At 40.1% G+C, this 24,295-nt stretch overlaps 1 protein-coding gene across 5 annotated transcripts in view; it reads left to right on the top strand.

Annotated features, from left to right (window-relative positions):
• Positions 1-24,295, top strand: part of LOC146510394 (glutamate receptor 4) — a 173,526-nt gene that overhangs the window by 135,842 nt on the left and 13,389 nt on the right. For 3 of the 5 annotated variants that reach the window (XR_014876346.1, XM_085173919.1, XM_085173917.1), the window contains exons 11-14: positions 258-631; positions 16,635-16,833; positions 19,131-19,378; positions 23,009-23,123. Coding sequence is in view for 4 of the 5 variants with exons in the window: in XM_085173919.1 (XP_085030045.1) it covers positions 258-631; positions 16,635-16,833; positions 19,131-19,378; positions 23,009-23,123 (936 nt within the window). In the remaining variant the exon portion in view is untranslated. Of the gene's footprint in view, positions 1-257; positions 632-16,634; positions 16,834-19,130; positions 19,379-23,008; positions 23,124-23,761; positions 23,877-24,295 lie in introns of all 5 variants that reach the window. The other 2 variants (XM_085173921.1, XM_085173918.1) reach the window with 1 other exon arrangement.

Here is a 24,295-nt window from a genome sequence, read left to right as displayed (position 1 = left end):
GTTCAGCCAAGGGAGAAATTCATTACGTGAACAATGTCATGAATAAGAATGACACCATCTGAGTAGGAAGAAGAAACTGTTTTTTGTTGTCTGAGGGTTGGCTAGCTATTGCCCTTTGGGATGCATCTGTGACTAAGTGGTGTTTGATTGTTGCATGGCCGGGCTCAGAGAGATGATCCATCATTTGCATTTGCTTATCTGTCATCATTTGGGTTCAGGGAGGCTAATCAAATTCCGCTTTATCTCGCCTCCTACAGAAAGCGGAAATCGCGGTGGCCCCTTTGACTATCACGTTGGTCCGGGAGGAGGTGATTGATTTCTCCAAGCCCTTCATGTCGCTGGGCATTTCCATCATGATCAAAAAGCCCCAAAAATCGAAACCAGGGGTGTTCTCCTTCCTGGACCCGTTGGCCTACGAGATCTGGATGTGCATCGTGTTTGCCTATATCGGCGTGAGCGTGGTGCTCTTCCTGGTCAGCCGCTTCAGCCCGTACGAATGGCACACCGAGGAGCCCGAAGAGGGCACCGACGGTCCGCCAAGCGACCAGCCCCCCAATGAGTTTGGCATCTTCAACTCCCTCTGGTTCTCCCTGGGCGCCTTCATGCAGCAGGGCTGTGACATCTCCCCCAGGTAAGACAGCATCTCGTCAAGTTTTACAAGTATTTTGTTTGCTCCAAACTCTACAGTACATTGTTATTTTGTTTTACTCAGGATACAGGCACATTGCGCGACCTCTAGGCCAATTATAATCACAATGTGCCTTCACGTCAGATTGGATTGGGTCTGTGTGAGCGTGGATGATCGTACTGTACAGATGACTCTGTGGGAGCGTAGCGTACTTAAATCCCTCGCCTGTCAATCCAGTTAGGACCGTCATCATTAATTCAAACATGTTTGATTGACACAAATGAAAACCGAACGAGTCTCGACACCCTGCCGTGACGAGCAGTAGTCTGTGACAGACGAAGGGGGGAAAAAGAACACATTAATATGTTGTTCGGGCCTCGTGTTTTTAATCACGTTTAACACATCGCTGCCGCTGAAGAACAGCAGTCAGTCTTTTTCAAATGTAGCTCATTTTAGAAGTGTGGGCGTGTGTATTAAACAGGATGGAACATGATTTGGAAGTGATAGTTGGCATGAGATGGCTTTTTTTTTAAATAAAGTTTTTATTTACTTCTATACTATGTATATATTTATGTCATGGATATGAAAACCTCATCATTTAGTACTTTTAAAAAACAAGTCCAGACAGTTTGCCAGCACAAATGATTAAATTATGTTGGTTTGTGTTACTAAGGAACATAAAAATGATCTTAAGGAAATAGTTCAACCTTTTGGGAAGAATTTATTTTTGCCTCCTTTTCTTGATACACACTCACTGCCCATTTTATTAGGCACACCCTGGATCCCAGTTTGCCTTCAGAGCTGCTTTAAGTCTTCGTAGCACAGATTCAGCAAGGTGCCGGAAACATTCCCCAAATATTTTGGTCCATGTTGACGTGGTAGCATCACAAAGTTACTGCGGTGGTCATAAAGCAGTAGGCATGATCAACAACAATACTCAGGTAGGCTGTGGTGTTTAAACAATGCTCAGTTGATACTGAGGGCCCTGAAGTGTGCCAAGAATATATTGGCCACACCGTTACACCACCAGCAGTCCGAACTAGGCAGGAGGGATATGTGCTTTCATGTTGTTTATGCCAAAATATAAAATATACCTGGTTTGATTGTCTATTTTACTCTAACTAGAACGGTAATTGATAAAATGAACATGATGTTGTGTTCGGTAGCATCTGAAACTAAATGCAAATTCTAGCCTCAGTTTCTTGTTCTTAGATGGCAGCTGCGACCTTCTGCTGCTGTAGCCCATCTGCTTCCAGTTTTAATTCCAGTTTTAGTGCATTCAGAGATTCTTTCCTACATTCCTTTCTTGTAAGGAACGCAGACCAGCCACGTTCAAAGTCAATGAAATCACTTTTCTTCCCCATTCTGATGTGCAGTTTGAACGACAGATCGTCCTGACCATGCCAGGCTTAGATGCTCAATTTTGCTGACATGCGATTGGCTGATTATATATTTATGATAACGAGCAGTTAAACAGATATACCTAATGAAATTCCTGGTGAGTGTAAACCACTGTTAACTTCTAGTCTAAGAGTTCAAATTAACACCTACCAACATCCATAAAGTTCATGAATTATTGTCCTTTGTGGGGTTTGTAACTCTGTCTTGATGAAAAGCAGTTTGTTTGTCCACTAAGTACTTAAAGAAACGGCACACAGTGACTGTGCCTAGCGGCATAAACAATAGCAGTTGTGTTTATGACTTTGTTTGTATAAGGTTTAAACAAGAACAAGAGTCTGTCGGGCCAGCAGCTCTGTGAGCGTGTGCAGCTTATGGGGAATATCATTAGTTTCAGTGGCTTTTGGTCATAAACCAAAATATTGGGCAAAGGTAGTTCAGAAAACTTATTACAGTTCATCCTGAGGGAGTGATAGATGTCTAGACTAAATTTAAGTTTTTAAGACATTTGATTGAAAACATATAAATGCCCAGAAATAAGAGAAAAATGTCTGAAACCATCTGACATGTGCAACTACACAAACAAATGTGATAAATATACAGAGTAGGGACAGAGTAGGCTGTCTGCCTCACACAGGACGGTAGTATTTGGGGAAACGGTGCGTCTGTTTTTGCAGCCTTTAAAAGACACAGTTTCCTATAAGACCCAGAGGGAGGACCAAATACAATAGCATGACTAATTTTCTGAAGGATGGATTTGTTGCAGATGCCTCGATGAACAGCCTAACAGAGACGCTACCACAGAAACTGTTAGACTTCAGAGGTTATGGCTACAAAGGGGCAAATAATTATTTGATCCTCTGCTGATTTGGAGACACAATTTTCAAACAAAAAACAAAAATCCAGAAAAAAGACTTTTCATGGAGAAGCTTTTGTTGTCAGTAAGAAATTTCATGTAGTTGGTCACCAGGTTTGCACACATTTCAGGAGGGATTTATGGCCTAGTCCTCTTTTACGGAAGCTTTCTAAATCCTTCCGGTTTCTTGGCTGCTGCTTGGCAACTTGAAGTTTCAGCTCCCTCCACAGATTTTCTATAGGATTGAGGTCTGGAGAATAGCTAGCCCACTTCTTCTTTAGACACTCAGTTATTGCCTTGGTGGTAGGTTTTAGGTTTTTAGGTCATCTTCAGTGTTATGGCAGAGAAAAGGAGGTTATTGTCCAAGATTATACAGTGCATGGCCCCATCAAATTCAGTTCAGTTTTATTTATACAGTGCCAGATCACAACAGCTGAAGTTGTCCTTTACCATTAATAGAAAAACAGCCCCAAAGCTAAATGTCTCCTCCTCTGTGCTTGACTGTGGGGATGGTGTTCTTTGGGTCATACTCGGCATTTCTCTTCCTCCAATTACAGCAACTCAAGTTGATACCAAAGAGCCTGAGTTTGGTTTCATCTGACCACAGTACTTTCACCGGCCCGTCTCAGAATCAGTTAGATTCTAACTTAAGACGGGCTTGTTTGTGTGCCTTCTTGAGCAGGGGGAGCTGCTTATAACTTATTAGTGACTGTGGTCCTCACTGCCTTCAGATCATTAACAAGATTAATATTAATTCCTGTGACTGGGCTGCTCCGCTACCTTTCGTCCCATGAGGGTGTTGGGGTTTTGTTTTATAGTCTGTGCCTCTCTGTTAAAATGGAACTACGACAATAATATATCATATAAATATTGCCCCCACTGTATACGAAGAAAAACACAAAATCAAAATCGTGTTGAGGTGAGTTTATTAATATGAACAAAGTTTAGATAACATAAGTCTTTTCTTAGGATAACAGTGGAGAGCAGACTCCAGGAGCAGTATTCACTTTCTCAGAAACACCAATAAAAGTACCTGAAACTAGTGGAAGACTGGAGATCACGTCCTTGGCTCTCTTATGACTTTGGATATATGAAAGTCTGCACAAAATTTTATCCAATAGTTATAGACAGATTAATGTGCCTGCTGGGCACGAGCCCAGGGGCTTCTGATCTCATCCCAGAAACACTATCCATTGCTCGGAAAAACACACAAAGTGAAATGAAAAGAAGTGGAGATGGAAATGAAAAATGGCAACAAAGAAATACAAAAGAGACCAAAATTTAGAGCAAAATAATGGCCACAAGGAGCAAAAATGACAAGAATTTGCAATATGACTCAAATTAAACACACAAAGAAAAGAGGCACAAAATGATGAAAAAAGACAACATCTTTTTTTTTTCTTTCAGTCTGGGTATTTTGGTCCTCTATGGGATGAGCGCCTGAGGGGCCTCTTAATTTATAATCTGTCCAGGCCAACACATGTGGATGGATTTCATTGTGCATCAAAAATGCTGCACTTCCATTCACAGAGCCGCGCCACTAGCTTGGCTAAAAAAGGTATATATTTTAATTAGCAAGATTTAGAAAACAATTAGACTGACTTAAGTAAATTTTGTTGCCATCCATTTATTTGGCCATTATGCCTCAGACAATGTTAATTGTTCCATTTGTTTCCAGTCTTTTTGTTAGGAGAGAAAGAAGGTAAGCTGCTTACTTACCTCACAAGATATCAGGTTGACACGCGTCTCTCGAGCTGACAAAAAAAAAAGAAAAGCAAGCTTCCCAAAATAATGAACTATTTTCTTTAAAGGAAAACTTTGTCTGTGGTTTCTAAAAAGTTATAATTTTGAGGTTTTCATCTGCCGCTCACAATAAGTCGTACCCCATTAAATAACTGTAGCGTATTTGCATTATGTAAGTAAGGTAGTTTGCATGGCGATATAGTTGGTAAGAATAATATAGAGGGGTTAAGGATGAACTGTGTTAATTGCACTGTATGTGCTCCTCATGCTGTGTGTGCACAGTGAAATCACTCTTGCTTGTTTGTGTGTCTTTGTTTGTGGTGTGTTTTTGTGGGATAGAGAAAGTCTCAGCGAGTATTGATTTCCTCCGTCTCTCTCTCTTCCCCAGCCTTATTGTTCTTCACTGCCTGACTCGCATACGCTGTGTTGTCTGCTTGTACGGGAATTAGGCTGTCTTGGTGTCTGTCAAGCGCCGACAGTTGTGACTTTGCACTTGTGTTTGTGTATTCGAGCTCCGGTTACATTAGCGACCGCGTTTCTGTTTTTGAAGCAGCTGTCCGAAAGCCTGCGTGTTTCATTACGTGTCTGTGTCTTCTCTTCCCTTTGTCCAAATTACGAGACCCCCGAAACCCAGCCTCCCCGAGGCTTTCTACCAGCCGATTGGTATCCAGTATGCATGGCGTACTTTGGAAGGGTAGAGAACTGGAGATCTTTGTTTTTTCCCCAATCAAAGATCAGGCTTCCTCTCTGTCAGCACACACTGGCATTCTTAAGCTTATATGCTGCCAAGGCCCATAATTCTTAGTGGTTTCTCATTTTCTGTAAAGCCTTTCTTTGCAGTTTGAAAGGCTTTGTCATGCTTAAAGTTTCAGCAGATTGGTTATTTTAAGCTACTGCTCCTATAGTTATTTTAAGTCCTTCAGTTAACACTTCTTTTATCTCTTTTAAGCCCTTATGGATCTTATAGTGTAATAGAGTTAGTAAGATTTTAGGAGATGGAAGGAGGACCAAACCAGCCTGTATCTTTCAGCCTCCCCCACAGCAGAGGAGAACAAGATGGAGGATCCTGAGGTACATTATAGCCCGGCCCAGTCACGTAAGCAACCTATAGAGGAGGCTATAGTGGGCCTGTGACTCTGATTAAGCACCTTCATTTAAAGAGTACGATTGCTTTGTTCACATGTGTGCAGACCACCCCACACTCACTGCCATAGCCTCTCCAGTCTGCCACATCTCCGCCTGCATACTGCAGATAAGGACTTTAGAGCTGCATAACAATGTTGACATCAGAATGAAAAGTCTGCATTTCAACCCTCTGTGTTCTCGTTGCATTTCCACCCGTCACTGCCAGTCCCACGGGGGCCTCTCCCAGTCCATCAGTGCAGAATCCCAAAGCCCGGGAGCCTTTCCTGACATGCAAATCCCCTCACACAGAAGATATTATATGGCATACAGGAAGTGACAAGGCCAAAGGTGAAAGTGGTGATGAATTTCGAGTGAGGGCCGTGCAGTCAGTAGCTGGCCGAGCGTTGGAAATCCAGTCTGCATGCAGTCTAAACGTTGATTCACTGCAGACAGATTACATAAGAAGCCCATAAGCTGTAGACCTAATCCACAGTGTTTGTTGCTTCAAACTGTTTGGGGTAGCCAGTTCAGCGCAAGGTTTGCAAAGGTTAATTTTGGTCACATCCGCGTTGATTGACTGGGGGTCACATTGTGTCGGTTTTCATTAGAGAAAACCCCACAGCTCTGTCTAAAGCAATACAAGCAGCACGGGAGACAGATACTGGGCCCCCCACTGGAAAATGATTTTCACACATACAAATGAATGCAATTGCCATAAATGGGTCATTTGAACCTGGTGAACCCAGCTGTGACATTGTTCACATTCATAAGGCTTAATTAGCTCAAGTAATGTCCCAAATTACTATATTCGCCTATTTGTTAAGCAAATAAATAAGCTAGACAACAGACTGTATATAAAAGATGGATGTATGCCATCATGATATCGCCTACTTGTTCGTGTAATATAATGTTGTGCCTTGTGTTGTAGACATCTATATAGACTGATTTTAACCATTTGGGGGCAACGGATGCACCGGTGTGTCCAAATCACATGACCAATTTAGGATAACATAGCAACAAGCAAAACTATATACTAGTTTTTCAATTGTGTTGATAGGCCATGTAAAACCAGAGTTTGGATTTTCAAAAATATACAAGATGCTTTTTCCTGAATACTATCACCCCGTTTAGTGCGGAACCAAACAGTAAAAACAAAGCTGATGCTGCCAATGGTGGACTCATCTGTTACGAAGATAAAGACCTGAAGGAACCCCAGCAGCAGGATCAAGGTTAGCGATGACTTAGCCAACCTGGGATGACAGTGGTGCTTGCGAGGAAAACAACCTCCCAAAAAACAAGAAAAAAAACACGACATTCAAAAATGTAACATGTTGACCAATTAAAAAAATGATATCCCAGCACGTGGCATTTGGTTGTTTAGGAAGAGAGGAAAGCTTTGGGAGTGACGTGTCAAAAGAGCGAGTGAGCGATAGCAAGTTTTGAGATGTGAGAGAATCATGACATTTAGCGTGTTTGGAGTGGGTAGTTAGGTGTGTTGTCTTGTGTAGTTAGTGTGTAGTCTAGTCATTTGCTTTGTTTAGTGTGTCAAAACAATGAGGGCACTGCCAAATGTTTGCTAGCTTAAAAGCCACCCGAGACAGATTGGGCACATCACAGGCTAGAATTTCACTTAGGACACAGACTTCTTGTGAAGAAACATTATTAACTCATATATTATTTATTTATTTATTTCTAATAACTCATATATTTACATATATTCTTGGCTAATAAAAAAAAAACCCACAAAAAATACCACATTCACATCTAATACAAAGCAGAGACCAAAACTATTCTTTGCATTAGGCTCTCAGCATGTTTATTTCTCGTTTAAAGCACAAATAGCCATCAACTATAAAACCCACTGAGAAAGAACAGGAAACTTACAACATGTAATTTTGCTTAATTAATTGACAAAAACTGATGGATACTTACTAATAAATCCTTATATTAAAGTTAAAACGTCCACTCAATTAGTAGCAAGACTTGCTAAAAGCACTCGGACTAATGGTTATCACAAAGTAATGTGCCGATTTAGGAGCCATCATTTTTCCAAGTCGTCTTACCATAACCTTTCAAGCTAGATAACTTGCAAGGGAAGCATCCCCATGTTTAACCCTTTACAAAGTTCTGCTTGTTTTGTTTTTTTGTTTTTTTTACTTTCCTTAAGAGGTAAAGATGACATAAAAGGAGAAAAAGAGGCTGGGAGGGATTCAGAGTAGAGCTGCCTGTTCAGGGGGTTTGGGCACCAGACCAAGATACCTTGTGGGCACCTACGAGGTCAGGTGTTGGGAATTCAGTGGTATCCCACCAGAGGAACTGGAGGAGGTGGCTGTTTGAGCTACTCCTTAAAGACTTTCACATACTGTTCATCTGATTTTTCCTTCCTCCACTTGTCCAGTTTCCTCAATTTTTTTAAAGGACACAAAGCACACAGTGCTGAGATATGCCAGATTTTCTGCTCATAGCTTTATGCCATTCAAACTTTTACTTTTGACATTTTGTATAGATTCAGCTAAACAAATGGGAACAAAATATGTGTTTTTTGCCACAGGCTGTAAACAAAGTTCTTAAAGATAGTGCCTTGTCAAATTGTCTGTTATGTGCAGTCACAACTTTGGTTCACCCCTTGAGTTAGGTGCCTTTTATTTTATGCTTGAATGGCGAACAGATTAACGACTACACCCAAAGCCCATGACTTGTATGTGTCCATCCAGCGTGGTGGTCTTGGCTTTTACCTTACATGTGGTATTTTTAGCTGTGACTCTTGGATGTAATCCACCTACTGTTAGCGTCGACAGTTTGATTCATGGCGCAGCTCCTCCACGAAAGGCAGAAGTTGAAATGGCACTGAATGTCTTCCTCTTTCTCGCTCTTCCTCTCTTAATAAGGGTTAATACCCCCTTCTGCTCCCTCGAGGCAGCCCATAATAATTAATTCAGTGATTAATATCCTGGTCTCCAATGGTAATGTCTCTGTGGAAACAGGAGAAGAAGGGAGCTTAAACGAAATGGCGACATGATAGTGGTTTTAATTGACTGCAAATCCCACATGGATAGAACTGGAGTTATTTTGGTGCTTCCTCTTGAGAATGCAGGATGTCACATCGCAACTCATAAAATGTCAATATAAACATCCAGGCAGCCGTCTGCATCTCCGGTGTAATTGTTCCAGGTGTTTGCAGTCACTTCTGTCTCATTGCTTCAGATGGATTATCTCTATCTCTTCTGCTGAGTCATCATTGCTGAATCACCGGCGAGCTAATGAGAATGCTGTGATTGGCTTGATTAGTCCTGATTAGCTCAGACTGCGTGCATACTGATGGCAGATTTCCTGATGGCTATAGATGAGGCGTAACTTTTAATTTGAGTTGTGAATTTAGGCCAGAAGCAGAAGCTGCGTTTGAAAAAGGGGAAAAATCTGACTTTCAAGTGGTCTATATCCAAGATTTTCATTATTTTATTAGTTCAATACCAATTAGCTTTGTTATCTAGCTAACACAGTGCTGTTTTGCTGCATTGCTTATTGCTCCTGTCAGCAGTGCTTATCTGTCTATGAGGTTGATTTGTTGCACTAATTTAGCCAATTTTGGGCTATGCTGGATGCTGCATATGCATCTGTGTAGTTGTCATCTTTAGCTTCAAGGTAAAATGGTATTAATGTTTCTCGCTTTGGTATTTTGGTAAAAACCTGTCCAGTTACAATTAAAATGTGCATTTGTTGCCTTATTGTGCTCTTTCTTACATTCTGTAATGTATATACTGTTACAATGGTGGAAGTTTATATTAAATATTGCTCAAGTTTTAAATAATTAGATTAGCATCTGTACAGCATCTGTGAGCCGAAAGTTCAGGCTTCAGACTGAAATACTTTGGGGGGAAGCTGATATCCTAATGTGGTTATTCCACACACAGAGCTCTGGATGTGACCACAGAAGCCTCATTTACCTGACTTTTGATGGGCAGCCAATCAAAAGGAAGTGAAGTAAAAATAGGACAGCAACCTCCTCACTAGGAAATAATATTGGTAACTAGGTGATTGCACTGATTTATTTATTTTTTCGCAGTCAGAACAACGTTTTGATTGAAAGGTGATTGCAAAGTTTGCCTTGTGGGAGGCAGCCTGTCTCCAAACTATTGCAATCCAGCTTTTACAGACTGCAATCACTCTCAGACAGACTGGCAAATAACTGCAATCTCATCTATAAACAGACAGGTTGCAATAAATCAGAGTCAGTCTGTGCTAATGAGCTCAACTTGTCTGCGACGCACTCTTTAAAATAGATAACTCAACTGGTTGACAACTTGGTTGTGTTATGCTTCCATTTCTATATAAAAGGTTGCTGTGTGACTTTGTCATTTTAGGTTAAATGCAGCAACAGCAACAATGTTACTATTTGTGGAGGAATTTCTGAGATAAGCTAAATGTAAATACTTAATGTCAATTCCTGTTTAATGGGAATTTCTGTGCATGTAGATGCAACTTATCACAGTTAATACCTGTATTATCACAAACAAATTGCATGTAATTGAAACAACTTGACCCCATTCAATCCCCATCTGACTCCATCTTATTGTTGTTTTTGAAGGCGGCGCCTGGCTGCAGACCTGGTCGCCTTCTTTGAAGCAGCCAGGGTGCAAGTTCATTTCACACATTATTTCACATAATTGTAATCGTGTTGTGGTCTCCACCCACTGTTTTCCATTAAAGAGACTTTGGCTTTAAAGGGAGGTGAGCTAAAGCAGCCTGTGTCAGACTGGAAGTGCACCTAGATTAGTCACCAGTTTACATAGACACACTTTACATAGACACAGACAGACACACCTGTAGCCAGTTTAATAATCACCGATCAAACTGACAAGGTTAGGTGTGAGTCGACTATGCTAACCCCCGCACAATTAAAGTATGTTTTGAACTTTGGATACAGATTTGGAGCTTAATGGTTCCCTTTTAAGATCAATTTTTTCACCAAATGCTTCAATTTCTTTTCCTCATGACCTTTCTGGTACTAAAATTCAGCTAAAGTGGAATTTTAATCCTCTTCAGATGGTTGAAGTTCAATAAATTTTAAAAGCCTCATGAGATTTTTTTAAAAAAAACACAGTTTCTCAGGACAAAAGCAAATATTTGAGAAAAGACAGCGATTTAAGAAGGTTGTAAAGGCATCATTAAAATTATTTAATAGCTCCTAATATCCATAGAGTCTATACAACTAAGTAGGTGATATAAACCACAATATATGTATTCTTTTTTACAGCTAGACAGGTGTAAGATTTCATATGTGGCATTTAAAATGACAAACAGAAAACAAAACATCCACCTGCGATACGACCAGGCTTTCTTCAAGGTTGACATCACAGAGCGATCCAGTGTCGGGTATTTAAAATCCCACAGATTATATTTCCCCAGGAGATAATGCTGGAGGTTTGTAATATCTTGGTTACGTGTGGCAGCACATCACCATCTTAATGAGAGCGGATCAGAAATGCCAGAGGATAATGGAGGCTTTTTACAATTAAAACATGGACCCTTTGTTATCTGTACTACGTGATAGTTTAGTTAATGTAAACAGTTTGTTAGGTTTGCATTTCCTACAAATTTCTGTTAGTTTTATATATTTCATTTTAGATTTTAGTGAAGAGTTCAACTGTTTTTAATCTTACCTTTCCTATTCTGACATTTTACATCTGGTTTTATCTGCTAATTATCTGCAGCTGCTTGTTTTGGTCATATTTCTTCAAATATCTTCCACATTTAGACTAGCTGTGGCTCAGTTAGGTAGAGTGGGTCATCTGCTAATCATCTACTAAGTCTACTGTTTAGTGGCTTCATACCTGGCTCAAATATATCAGTGCTGAAACTGAGTAGTAAAGCATTTTATAGCCTTATTTTGGATGTGTGTGTGTGTAATGATGCTCTCGTTTTTCATTTTATACTAGTATAAATAATTTATATATTTAAGTCTAGCAGTTGGCTTGGAGTGTTTCAAACATTATACCCACTCTCAGGGAGGCTTTTAATTAGAAAAATGTGTTGGAAGTGTTATGCTTATGCTATCAGTGTTAATTAATTGTTAGTGTCTAGAAACAGAGTCCTGCACCTGAATATTAAGAAGGTGTCTGCAAGAGAGATGTACCGGTTTCATCTGAAGTTGATTTGTAGCCTATCTGAGCAGGCTTTGTTCGCATAAACAGTCTATTTGGAGAGCAAAAGAACAGTTGTTTTCACTGAATTTCACTGGCTGTTATGACAATTTAGGTTTTAAAAATAATTAACATTCATAAACAATGACTGGTAAAGCCTAAACCTAGATAGTAAGATATCCTGGTTATACTGGAAGCCTCGAGATATTCCCACAGTTCCCAGAGGCTAAAGTATGAGCTCTACTGCAGGTGTAACCACTAACCTTTAAGAACCCTGTGCTCTAACTTAAGCTGTAACCTGACATACTTCTTCCTAGATATCTAACTACATGTTACATTCAAGTAGCAGTAGTGGTTCATTTCTAGCTACTTGTAGAGATAGAAACCCTGCTGCAGCTGTTGTTGCATACTGTGATGCATGCATGGTGGGCATCGTTTGGTGTTGAATATCTTACCTGAGGTCACTTTGACATGCAGACTAGAGGAGCTCGGGATCGATGCAGAAGCTACTACATAACCCTCTCTATCCTCTGAGCCACAGCTGGCCCAGATGTATTTTTGGAGCATTTCAGGCCTGTATTAGTTAGGAGCATAGCCTTCAGTACGTTCGTCACCTGCAAAGGATGAGCTATAGGGCTGTGAGCCTCTGCAGTACAGGTAATATGACCTGGCGTTATTTAGTGACGAGATTTTATTTTGCAAAATTATGTTAGAGATTTAGCCGAGGACAGAGTATGGGAGCAGAGACGGAGCTCAAGAGTGACAATTTGTCTGCTACGAATAAGTCAAGTACCATGATCTCACCTCCAGGTGTCACCCTGGGAGCAAACTAGCACCTCCCCATTTATTTAGGCTTTGCTCAAGGTCACAACTGTCCCCATCCCTCCACAGCTTTTACTTCACCTCCTCTTCTGTTTCTTCCTCTTAACCACACATGCTGCAGAAATCCTCAAATCACACATCAAATCTGACAGAAGTTTTTCATCTTATTTTTCCCCACATCAAAGGAGGTAAAAGAGCAAAGTGGGGAATGCATCAGATGGTCAGTGATAGTAACAGAGAACGTACCATATCTAATCCTGATAAGAGATTTACTTTGCTTTCATGTTGCTTTTATTATCTTTGCATTTTTTTACTTAAGCGCCACGATCTCTTTTTCCCCTTCAAACGTCTCATTCTGTGGCTTTAGATTGAGAAAATGAAAGTTGTTCCACGGAGAGTGACAGACTCAGTACAGTTTATTCTATATGCTGCTTGTTCCAACGGCCCTTTGAAGCTACAGTGTCTAAAATATTTAAACTCAAGTCACCTGCTTCTTCTTTTTACAACCACAGGATTTCATCAGATGTATTCTTGATGTCTTGAAGCATTTCCATGCTTCGTGAGATTTAGATTACTTGAAATTACAGTCAGTGGGATTGAGAAAAACACACAGTACTTGATTTTTGGGGTGAATATGAAAGAGGGGTGCTTTCTGGGGTAAATTTGTACCTTGATCTGAGATTTTACATGTTCATCAATATGAAGATTCGTTCCATAAATTGTAAAAACTAAAACTTAATCTAAAATTGTTGAGATTGTTCTCTTTTAGTATTCTTTATATCCAGGGCTCGCCAGACACTCTTTGCTTCAACACTGGAGCCAATTTCTTTTTTGTCTCCGCTTTCTTTTTCTAATACTTCCCTCACCTAGCTTTCTTGTTTCCTCCACTGAACTCGTACATCATTACAGTCAAGTTCTCTCCAAGGTTTTTCAAGCACTTTTCCTTCTTTGCAGCCTTCCCTTGTAATGAACATGCTCTTCTTTCACTAACTGCAAACAGTATAGCGCTTTTGGCCTTTTTCATTAATCTCAATTCCTGAGGAAGTTAATTTGACAAGGTTTCAGTTTTCTGGCTTTTTATTTGCCTTGTATGTACAGAAGCTCCTGTATACACAAACTAATTCACATGCAGATGGTGCAAAGGTCTGTAAACCATTATAAATTGGACTGGGACACTCAACCAACCGAGTAAAGCAGGCGCTGGTGTCCAATAACTATTAAAAACAAATCAATGAGCCACACCATCGCACTAGGTTCCTTCATTATGATGATAAACACGGACATTACAGTTCATTTTCTCACGCACGCTGTCCTGTTACTGTAAACACTCATAGCACCAAATTTAATATTAATCCACTGCAGGAAATGGTCCCAAACAGCAGCACTATTTAATATGGTTTGTGTGGTGTTTAACATCAACATTGCTCAGCTGCTGGAGTAAATTATTTTGGTTAGTTGTTGGCAAATACTACAAACATGATATTTTGGTTTATATCAGAAACTGGGATGTGCTGCAATAAATGAGGCTGCTACGAATAAATGAATTAGTATTAACTGAAACAAAAACAATGCACGCAAGAAAAAGAGTGGTTAGTAGTGACTTTTCACCTAGTGTCCACCTAGAAATTTGGAAATTCTCAAGTGGAATATCATTCCATGAAGCTCTCGGTGCACAGTATTTATGCTGATGTTAATGACAGTGGAGCTTTGGAAGGGTGGAGTTAGTGAGTGAGCAGTGTTGGTAACTTTTAGACACTTTTTCAGCACTCCGAGACCCCGCTCTATGATGTTATGTGGTCTGTCACGAGGGGATGGCTAGTGTCTGATTTGATGCACCTGTGAGATGCCGCACAGTAATTCTGTCCATATAGTGTGGTAAGCAGTGAAAAATGAGGTTAGAGAAATCCATATGAAAACAAATGCATGATTTTCAACTCTTGAATCTGCATAATGTCAGAGAAAGAGGATATACCCGCCCACTTGTGGCTTACTAGGGTGAACCAATCAGAGGGCAGTTATCATAAAAGAGGAGGAGTTACAACTGATGTTTTACACAGTTAATCCGAATTATTTTGATCTATGAATTATGTGGAGCCCACAAATCAAAATATGGAGTAAATATGAACACGTGTGTAAACTGCATCACGCATCTTATTAGAGGTGATGGGAAGGTGAGAGTGCTTATTTTGAAACGCTTCTATATAATCTTTAATGTGTCACCTGGATTCTAGCATCGCTTAAAGGACAATAGAGCAAAAAAGAAATCACCGGAAGCGCTAACGTGACCTGAAAATTACCCAGACTCCCAGCGCAGGGCTTTTCTCACCCCACTCCCCCACTCCCTCTGTTTACTGCAGGCCCATCAAGACACAGCAGTGTGTCACAGTGGATCAAAGTCAGCGGTATCAGCCAGCAAACACACAGCACAGACAGACGGAAGGGATGGCAAAGAGACTCTCCTCTGCTCCCATTATTACTCTCCCACAATCCACTGCTGATTCTATATAAATAAAGCAAGGACGGGGAAAATGGAGAGGCTCTGACACAGGGAACGAAGGGATTTTAGCAGCTGGGGAAAGAAAATAAAAGGAGACGATAGACGTGAGAGGATAGGACTCATCGATGCATCTTCATGCACGCCCTCCACCTCTTAAGGCGTTATTTTACAGTTAAATACTCCGTGCTCAAATATACTCCCAAGGAGAGAGGAAGCGAAGAGACGGAAGTCATTTGTATTCAAATCCAGAGCTAATACGTCAATAAGTCTATTTCATGGGCAAAGACTCCTCTGTGTGTATGTGTGTGTGTGTGGAGGAGACATGCTCCACTGCAGCACTTCTCAATTGGAAGCTGCCTTAGCTGCTACAGGCACTTTCATCCGTACAGACTGAGAAAATGGAGGTTTCCTCAGTGATTCTTTGGTCGGGGGGACGGCTCTGCACAACTCGTCGAGTAGAAGCACAAAGTGTTTGTTCAGAAGGTTTCTTAGCAGTGCTGATAGTCACGCTTCTTTCAGACGGGCCATAAGGGAACATTAGAAGAGGGTTTCTCATTAGGTGCCTACAGTATGTGGAGTCAGTCGATGGAAAGGATGCTATCTATTTGTATACTGTGGCTTTTGTGTATTGGGAGCAATGGAATATAGCCAGATCGCAATAAGACACAGTGAAATACCAGCCAAGAACACACTGACTGTTGCAGATGCCTGTCTCCTCCTCCCTTCCTCATATCCCCATCTCTCTCTCTCTCTCCATCTGACACGGAGGCCTGAGGGTTTTGTATCCGCTGCTGTTTGATTTGCACTGAGGGGAGATCTTGTTTGTTCTCCTCAATGCAGCATTTATGGTTTAAGATTCTCCTCACGACCTTCCGCTGCTCCTGAGCAGCGAGCTATCTGTCTGCCCCGAGTGAAAAAACAAGAAAAGAGCAGTGCTGCCGCCGCTATGCCGGCCGGGGGACCTGCAGCTCTTCTCATCCTGCCAGTAAACAAAAAGAGGGGTTGGGTAAGAAGGGACAAAAGTAGCCTGTACCTTTCTCTTTATCAAAGCTGGTCAACAGAAGCATGTGGGATTTTTTATTTTGTATTTTTTGTGAGGCATTAATGAGAGGTAAATAAAGCTCTGGCAGCTTTGAGTGTTGTCAGAGCTCCACCTTGTGGTATTACATTAGCATTGTTGGTTCCATGCTTTACTCATATCTCATTCTGTCTAATCTTTCACTATTGTTATACCACTGACTGTCTTCTGTCTTTTTATCTCACTCTTTTCCCTTTTTTATCCTAATTTGACCTCCAATTATCATTCTCCTGCTCTACTTTCTTGCAACTTTCCTTCCCTCTTATTTTCATCCTGCCCGTCCTCGCCATAATCCATCCAATCTGTTCCTGCGCTATTCTTCGTCCTCCCTCCTTTCTATCTTTAAGATCGTTATCGGGACGAATCGTAGGAGGAGTGTGGTGGTTCTTCACTCTCATCATCATCTCGTCCTATACGGCCAACCTGGCCGCCTTTCTCACTGTGGAGAGGATGGTTTCTCCCATTGAGAGTGCAGAGGATCTGGCCAAACAGACTGACATTGCCTATGGCACATTAGACTCTGGCTCAACCAAAGAGTTCTTCAGGGTGAGTTGGTGTTACCAGAGTTAGTGACCTACTTTCAGACAGGTATGGGACCCTGTGAAGGCCTACAATCTTTGACACTCACACACGCTCAAAAGCAAAGACTCATCATAATATTGTTTTCTTTTAGTCCCTATTATACCTTGTCAATGTATGTTACTCCAGTGATTCCCAACCAGGAGGTATTTCTGCTAGGAAGACAAGCTTGGAAACTGAAATTACATTTAATGTAATGACTGAGTAGACCCAAACAGGTTTGAGTAGAAAAGCTGAAAGTAAATGGACTTTTCTACTCTCCCAGAGTACTCAAAGCGCTCTATACAACACATTCACACAAGCACGGTCTTCTATGCTTTTAAGTGCACACTAACTAACATTCACATACATTCACACTCCGATGGATGCATCGGAGTGCAAATTGGGGTTAATATCTTGCCCATGCAGACTAGGGGGAGCCAGGGAACCACCAACCTTCCGATTAGTAGATGACCTGCTCCACCTCCTGAGTTGCAGAGGTGGAGCAGGTCGGTTAAAGCATCAGAAATAATGCTTTAAGTTGGTTAAAGCATTAGAAATAAGACTAAAATTGGAAATAAAATAAAGACATTTAAAATTAAGTTTTCATAAATGAAAAAAAAAGTATGACAGCATTTAAAGGTATTAGCTGCCTTTCAGCTGCTCAGCGAGCAGTTCAAAATGTTGGCTGAAAGTAAACAAGTTTTTTTAGTTTTCCAATTTTGGATGAACGGATGAAATAACAAACTAGAATTGTGGCTAAAAATTGTAAATAATTGACTATGTGGCTTGCACTTGAAATTTATAGCTAAAATTCTGCTAAAAAAAAAAAAGTATTCACACCCATAACTATAATAGATTCATATTTGAAATGGTAAACTAAAATATAAATATGTATTGTCTAATAAATTATTAAATAAAGGTGCCGTTAGAATTTCAATTAGATTGCAAAGAAAATTAAAGTCCTAGCTGGTTAAAATTATAAGTAAAGAGCTGGATAGTATAGTTACCAATTAGACTGTTGATAAAAGTTTTGATTAACAGTTGAAATAGCAAGCTAAAAGCTAAACGAGTAGAACATTAACTGAAATTTGTAGTGTTTGTTAGCCACCATTGTAGATAAACAAAAAAGTCACAAAAACATTTTTAAAATGGGCACCTAAATAAAAGCTGGAAATTATTTTTATATTACTATTATTATTATAAGTTGAAATAGCTAGCTAAAAGCATGGCTAGCAATTGAAATGGTTTACTAGACATGCTACATAAACAGATAAAATAACAAGGTAAATTATAAATAGTAAATATTAAATAAATTAAAATGGTGGCTATTAGTTTGGGTTTTAATAACATATGTAGACAAAAATATAAGCATAATAAACGAAGCTAAAATTTTTACTTAAAAATGAGAGTAAAGAGTTGGAAATTTGTTAGCTAATTATGTTAGCTAATTATTACCTAGCTTTGAGAACAGTTTGCGAAAATATAAACAATAGATCATCATCATCATTGATCATCAGTGATCATGTTCACTAGAAGCAGTTATAAAAGTTAGCTAACAGTATTGTTTGTTCTTAAGAATATGATTAAAGATATGAAATGGGCTGCTAGCTAGCTAGTTTATCACGCTGTACTAAAACTGTAAATCATTAGTTAAGAGTGTGGCTAGCAGTTAAAATTATTTAGCTAAAAGTTTTTTAACAGTTAAAATTTTGCATTAAGAGTAATAATATTTTATTTTAAGATCGTGCTCCCCTCAGAGACGTAGATCATGGGAATAACGGCACCTAATTATTTGTTGTTGGTATAGCTGGAACTACTGTTTCTTTATCTGTGAGTGTGGTATTCAGGCAGGATTGCCTTGATACATTTTATTTATTTATAGTAAAGTCTTCAGACCCAACAGGACACCAAAGAGCACCAAAGACACTGGGGGTTGGGAAAGATGATAACAAGGCTAAACTGCCACTGAAAGTAGTCAAGAATTCAGTTTAAAATGAGTTTATATGAATACGCTTGAATATGAGAAGTGTTGGTGGCTGGTTCCATCTGACAGGGCTTTAGAGTATACCAGTTGAAAGGGGTTGGGAACCATTGGTCTATACAACTGCCGGTATTGTTATTTGACTTTTTTGCAGTAAAATGTTTCAAAGCTATTAGACAAAATGTAAATTGTTGAACTGATGCTCCATGTTTTCTCTATTTTGTATTGTATGTGGACATGCTTTCTCTGTCACTCACACATCATCTACCTTTGAACCTCCAAACCCCTCCAAACCCCACAGCGGTCCAAAATTGCTGTTTATGAGAAGATGTGGGGATACATGAAGTCTGCTGAGCCCACAGTCTTCACCAAGACCACGGCCGAGGGTGTGGCGCGGGTCCGCAAGTCCAAAGGAAAATACGCCTTCCTGTTGGAGTCCACTATGAATGAGTACACAGAGCAGCGCAAGCCCTGCGACACAATGAAAGTCGGGGGCAACTTGGACTCCAAGGGCTATGGAGTAGCCACACCCAAGGGTTCACAGTTAAGGTGGGTGGAATAGTGTAACAATATGTTCTACGTGTTGTTATGGTATTCCACCTTCCCTGGTGTGCCGCCTTTTCTATCTCTATCTGCCTCCACATGCTGCTTAGTGTTGGTGGGTGGGGCGTTTTATGTGTTTGTTTGAGGGCACAAGTAGCCGCTTAGCGACATCTGTGTTTGTTGCATGCATGTGGGGCTTCATTGTGGGTGGTTTTTATTCACTTTTTTTGTCTTTACAGCTCTTCACAACAGGTAAATGTATGTGCTTGTGCTTGCTGTTTGGGCAAAGACATGTTGGAATGGCATGCTCTGGAAGCTCTCATCTGAAAATGTCTCATTTAGAAGATAATCTGCATTTTATATACAAAATGTAATTGCTCTGAGATATTTAGCTAATGCTACTTCAGTGTTCCTTCACGGTTGACTGGTTCTTTATTTTCAACTAAGTGACTGAAATAGTGCTTTGGGAGCCATTTGAAAGCTCAGCCCTGGGTAACTCTGCCAGACTCTGTCACAGCCTCCCGCTCATAGTGGAATTTACAGACCTGCCACAGAATACAGTGGCATTACAGTGGGGAGTTGCAATTTCAATCCACACACTCATCGATCAAAGCCCTCCAGCAAGGTCTCACTGAGGGGAAAGGATAAATATACTAAAGGCAAAACTGCACAGGGGTGTGAATGAAATTGCATTCACTTTAATTTATTCCTGTGGAGGTATAAGAACACATATTTGAAAACCAGGGAGAGCACTTTAAGCAATTGTACTGAAATAACCCGTTTTAGAGCTTTGCTATCAATTATTAGCAGTAGATAACTGTTGTTTGAACCCACAAAAGAGTTACAATTTTTGCCAATTCGTATACATGGAGTCCAACATTGTGAAAGTTTAATTCTCCTATACCTCACCTCCCTCACAGTGGGTAAAATCCAGCTGATGTCTTTTTTTTTTTTTTGGGGGGGGGGGGGGGGGGGGATAATTTGACATCAGTTCATCTCGTATATTCATGCAGAAGAATAAATGTGCTTCATGTTTGGTTTATATGCAAGTTTTGACTTTCTAGCAAACTATTGTTTGCATTCAGTAACTGTTTAATTTTGTCCTCTTACATATTAGAGCAGAACTGAGAGAGAACAGTAAGAATATCAAACAAAGCTTTGTGCCCTGTTAGCGATTTGAACTCCAGACCGCCTGCTCTGGGGCTTTTTCGTCAACATAGTTTAAGGCTATGTCTGCAAATATAAGGATATTACTGAAAACTGGACTTTTTTCCATTTGGATTTGACAAAAAAGATTAACGTCAAGGGCATGCCAAAGCAACAGATGGCAATATAACCCCAACTATAGGGAGATTTTGGCCAATCGAAAGCATCCAAACAGTGGCACAGCACCCAGTCTGATATGAAAAAGGTGACCTTGTCCACACGTAAATGCAGAAATTCAGTTTTTAAAAGCTCTGCCTTTAATGATCCAAAATATCTTTTGTCCCCGTAGTTGTTTTCTGTAAATTCCTCTGGTCACAAAACCTACAGTAGGGTTTCTATCATTTGTTTTCAGCCAGGCTGGTGCCAGTTTTCAGCCACTGCTTTGACCAGGAAGAGTGCCTAACAGATCAGGGTAGTCCTCCCTCCCAGGCCTCTGTTTTGTTGTTTTGAGGATTATCATCTTCTGTCAGTCACTTTTCCGGATATCAGCGAGGAAACACACCAGCGACATCAAGAGCTGGCAACATTGCTGGTCAAGGCTGTGATTTCATATGGCTCCGAACTGGGATATGAGCTCTGTTGCTTTTTGTTTCTGACTGCTTCTATTTTTTTTTTCTCAAAATATTACAAATAAATTAAAAGGATCAAAATGCATGCTGGAGCAAATCTCTCTCCTTCACAATTTTGCTGCCCTGTCATCAGATATCACTATAGCAGCCTTAAAAAGAAGCCATGAAATTGCTACACGCACTTATTTAAAGAAAGCTTTTCATGGACATTTTTTTCATGCCAATCATGATTTCCCAGAGCAGCTTAATGCTCAGCAATCCTGTGAGCTTTGAATTGGCAGCCATACCTATACTATATGCATGTGTAATCAGGTCTAAATTATTTATAGGTCTAGAGCTAACTAACTAACTGGTGCCAGATTTTTATTTTTTATTTTGCTGGCAGTGCTGATGGCCAACAATTTAAGTGCCAAAATGTAGCACGCTTTTGTACCAGTGATGACTTGTTTTGTATATTTTTTCATTTCTGTATTAAGAAACAGTGTACAAAAGGATTATCTACCATACGTATAATTCAGTCACCATGTCTGATTAAAATTAATTAAAGGTATTATGCCTGTTTAAAACAAAGGAAAATACTTTTTACCATTAAACTGAGATTGCAAATCCGGTTAATTTAAATCCCATTTATCTGAATAATTATAAAATGTCTTTAAGATGTAGAACATATAAAATGTATCACATTAATCAGATCTAAATTAGCATACAATGGCATCCTTACGCACAGGCTGGACACAACTGCTTTAAACAAGTGGTCTTAGTTGGCAACACTAGAGAAATTCATGCTAAAATTCAAAAACTGTTTTCAAACAAAGTCATTTATAATTTTTCTGTAGCTCAAGGTGGGTTATGCTGAAGAAAAAAGTTGTCAGAAGATGTTGTCCAGGTAGTTGTGCTAATTATGGAAACCTGTTTTCTGACACAGAAAAAAAAAATCAAATAATAACTAATCTCCAAGTTAATCTTATTGAATTGGTCACAATTTCAACTTACTATCTTAAAGTTAAAATTTTTGAGATGCACAACAATTTTCTTCAGTGATAGACACAAGCTTTCTTAGCCAGTTGTTGAACAGTCAAATAGCATTTATACTCTAGTAGTCTAAAAGGCAGGAAAAAAACCCAATTACATTAATTATAAATAGACTGAAATTTCAGAGCTAGGATAGGTTAAATATTTTGCTTAGCAGCATGTTGCTAGTGTAGCCCAAGACTTGTGTTCTGGATATTTTTTCTTTTTTTCTTATTTATATAATTAATCATCTTGTACCCTTTTAGATTTGTATTATACTGGAACTTTTACTCACATGTGGCATCTGTTTGCAATATTAAAAAAATATATATATTAAACTTTATAGAAAGTTAAAAAAAAAAACTTTTTAGCTCTAGCTGGCTAGGGTATGCTAATGCTAATGCTACAACAAAGAGTTGTCTGGGAATTGCTAATTGAACTTTTTTCTAGATTATGGTGGTAAAGGTAAACGTGGGGCCAATACTCACATGAGTACCAAATTATTCTCTGGGAAACATGAGTGTCTGATTAAAGTGCAATCTTACACATCTCATCTTTTATGAGCTCTAGCTTGCTAGCTCATGCTAATTAATTAAAATGCCTTGGCTAAAAACAAATGGACTACATTACTGTAACATAAGGAGCTTATTTATTGATATCATTTCACTTTGAGGGAGAGAGATTTTGACTCAGGGTGTGTTTGGGTTCTCGAATGGGATTAATGCACTTTTCCACCCTTGTCCCTCTCTTACTGCTACTCCTCCCTTTCCTCTCCCCCCTCTCTTCCTTCCCTCCCAAATTGGACAGCATACTCACGCCCTCTCACCAAATATGTTTTATCGTTTTCAAGAAGTGCAGTAAACCTGGCAGTGTTAAAACTCAATGAACAAGGCCTGTTGGACAAATTGAAAAACAAGTGGTGGTACGACAAAGGAGAGTGTGGCAGCGGAGGCGGTGGCGAGAAGGTTAGCCGCTATGACGCTATGCCCATGTGACCTTGATGTGGGTAAAAAAAAAAAGAGAGATGTGTTTTTGTTGGTAACAGGAGCATCTGCCGGGTCGATCTCTACAGTTACGCAAAAGATTTGGAAACTGCGACTTCTAATCTAGAGTGGAGAGCGAGTACTGTGGAAGCAAAAATATTTGCCGTACTGTTTATGTAGCGGTCTATTATAATTATAAATTAACACCAAAATAAGTATTTTGGAATATGATTGTAGTTTGATGTTTTAGTGAGGGTAAAAGAGCCAATAGTTTTGGTTTGACAGTACTAGCCTCCAGGGTTATTCTGACAAAGGTCCCGGCAGTATGTGCCCGTTCCAGAAAAGCGATGCAGCCGGGGCTCCACGTATATGTGTCTGTTAGCTCTGCCCCTTCCCACTTTAACATCCCCCAATAAACCCGACCCTTTAAAACACATAAATGAGCAAAGAGACACGTAGCATAAGTGGGGCCCCTTACTGGCTTCGTCACTTTGTACTGAAGAGTACTGAGCTGCTCTTGTTGGGCTTCTTCTGATTGAATAACATAAAATAACATGTCCTATGATGTTATTTATGTTATTTTCCCCACCCCACCCTTCCCCGCCCCCCGTGATATGAAGAACGCCCGTAAACCTTGCCGTATTGAAACTGAGTGAAGCAGGAGTCTTAGACAAACTGAAAAACAAATGGTGGTACGATAAAGGGGAGTGTGGACCCAAGGACTCTGGAAGTAAGGTCAGTCTCCACCAGCCTGGGAGCCTCCCCTCCTCTCTTTGTCTCTATGCACACTTTTATAGCGCTGGCAGTTCTGTTATTACAGCAGGCTGGCCGATAAGACACATAACAGACACGCAGGTAGAGACTCAAGGTGTAGCCTGGAGGATACAGCATGACAGACACGAGGCATGGCTCGGCGTTTTTACAGCAGCTAAGCGATGTGATGCAACTGCAGATGAAGGCTCACACACACAGTTGACTGTCACCTGAGATGGTTGAGGGCATCTTGAGACTTTAGTGTATGTCACACTAGTTGTCAGCGGTACTGTATGCCTCAGCTGTAGCCGCGCACTTTGACAGTGATCCATGTTGCTGATGCACTGGAGCATGGGGAGAGTGGCCACGTTGTAACAAAGCAGCATGTACGATCCACATCA

The sequence above is a fragment of the Neolamprologus multifasciatus genome, chromosome 10 (assembly GCF_963576455.1).
Source record: "Neolamprologus multifasciatus chromosome 10, fNeoMul1.2, whole genome shotgun sequence".
Taxonomy (NCBI): Eukaryota; Metazoa; Chordata; class Actinopteri; order Cichliformes; family Cichlidae; genus Neolamprologus; species Neolamprologus multifasciatus.
Note: the sequence above shows the minus strand (reverse complement) of the source record. Positions and strands in the feature narration are given on the sequence as shown.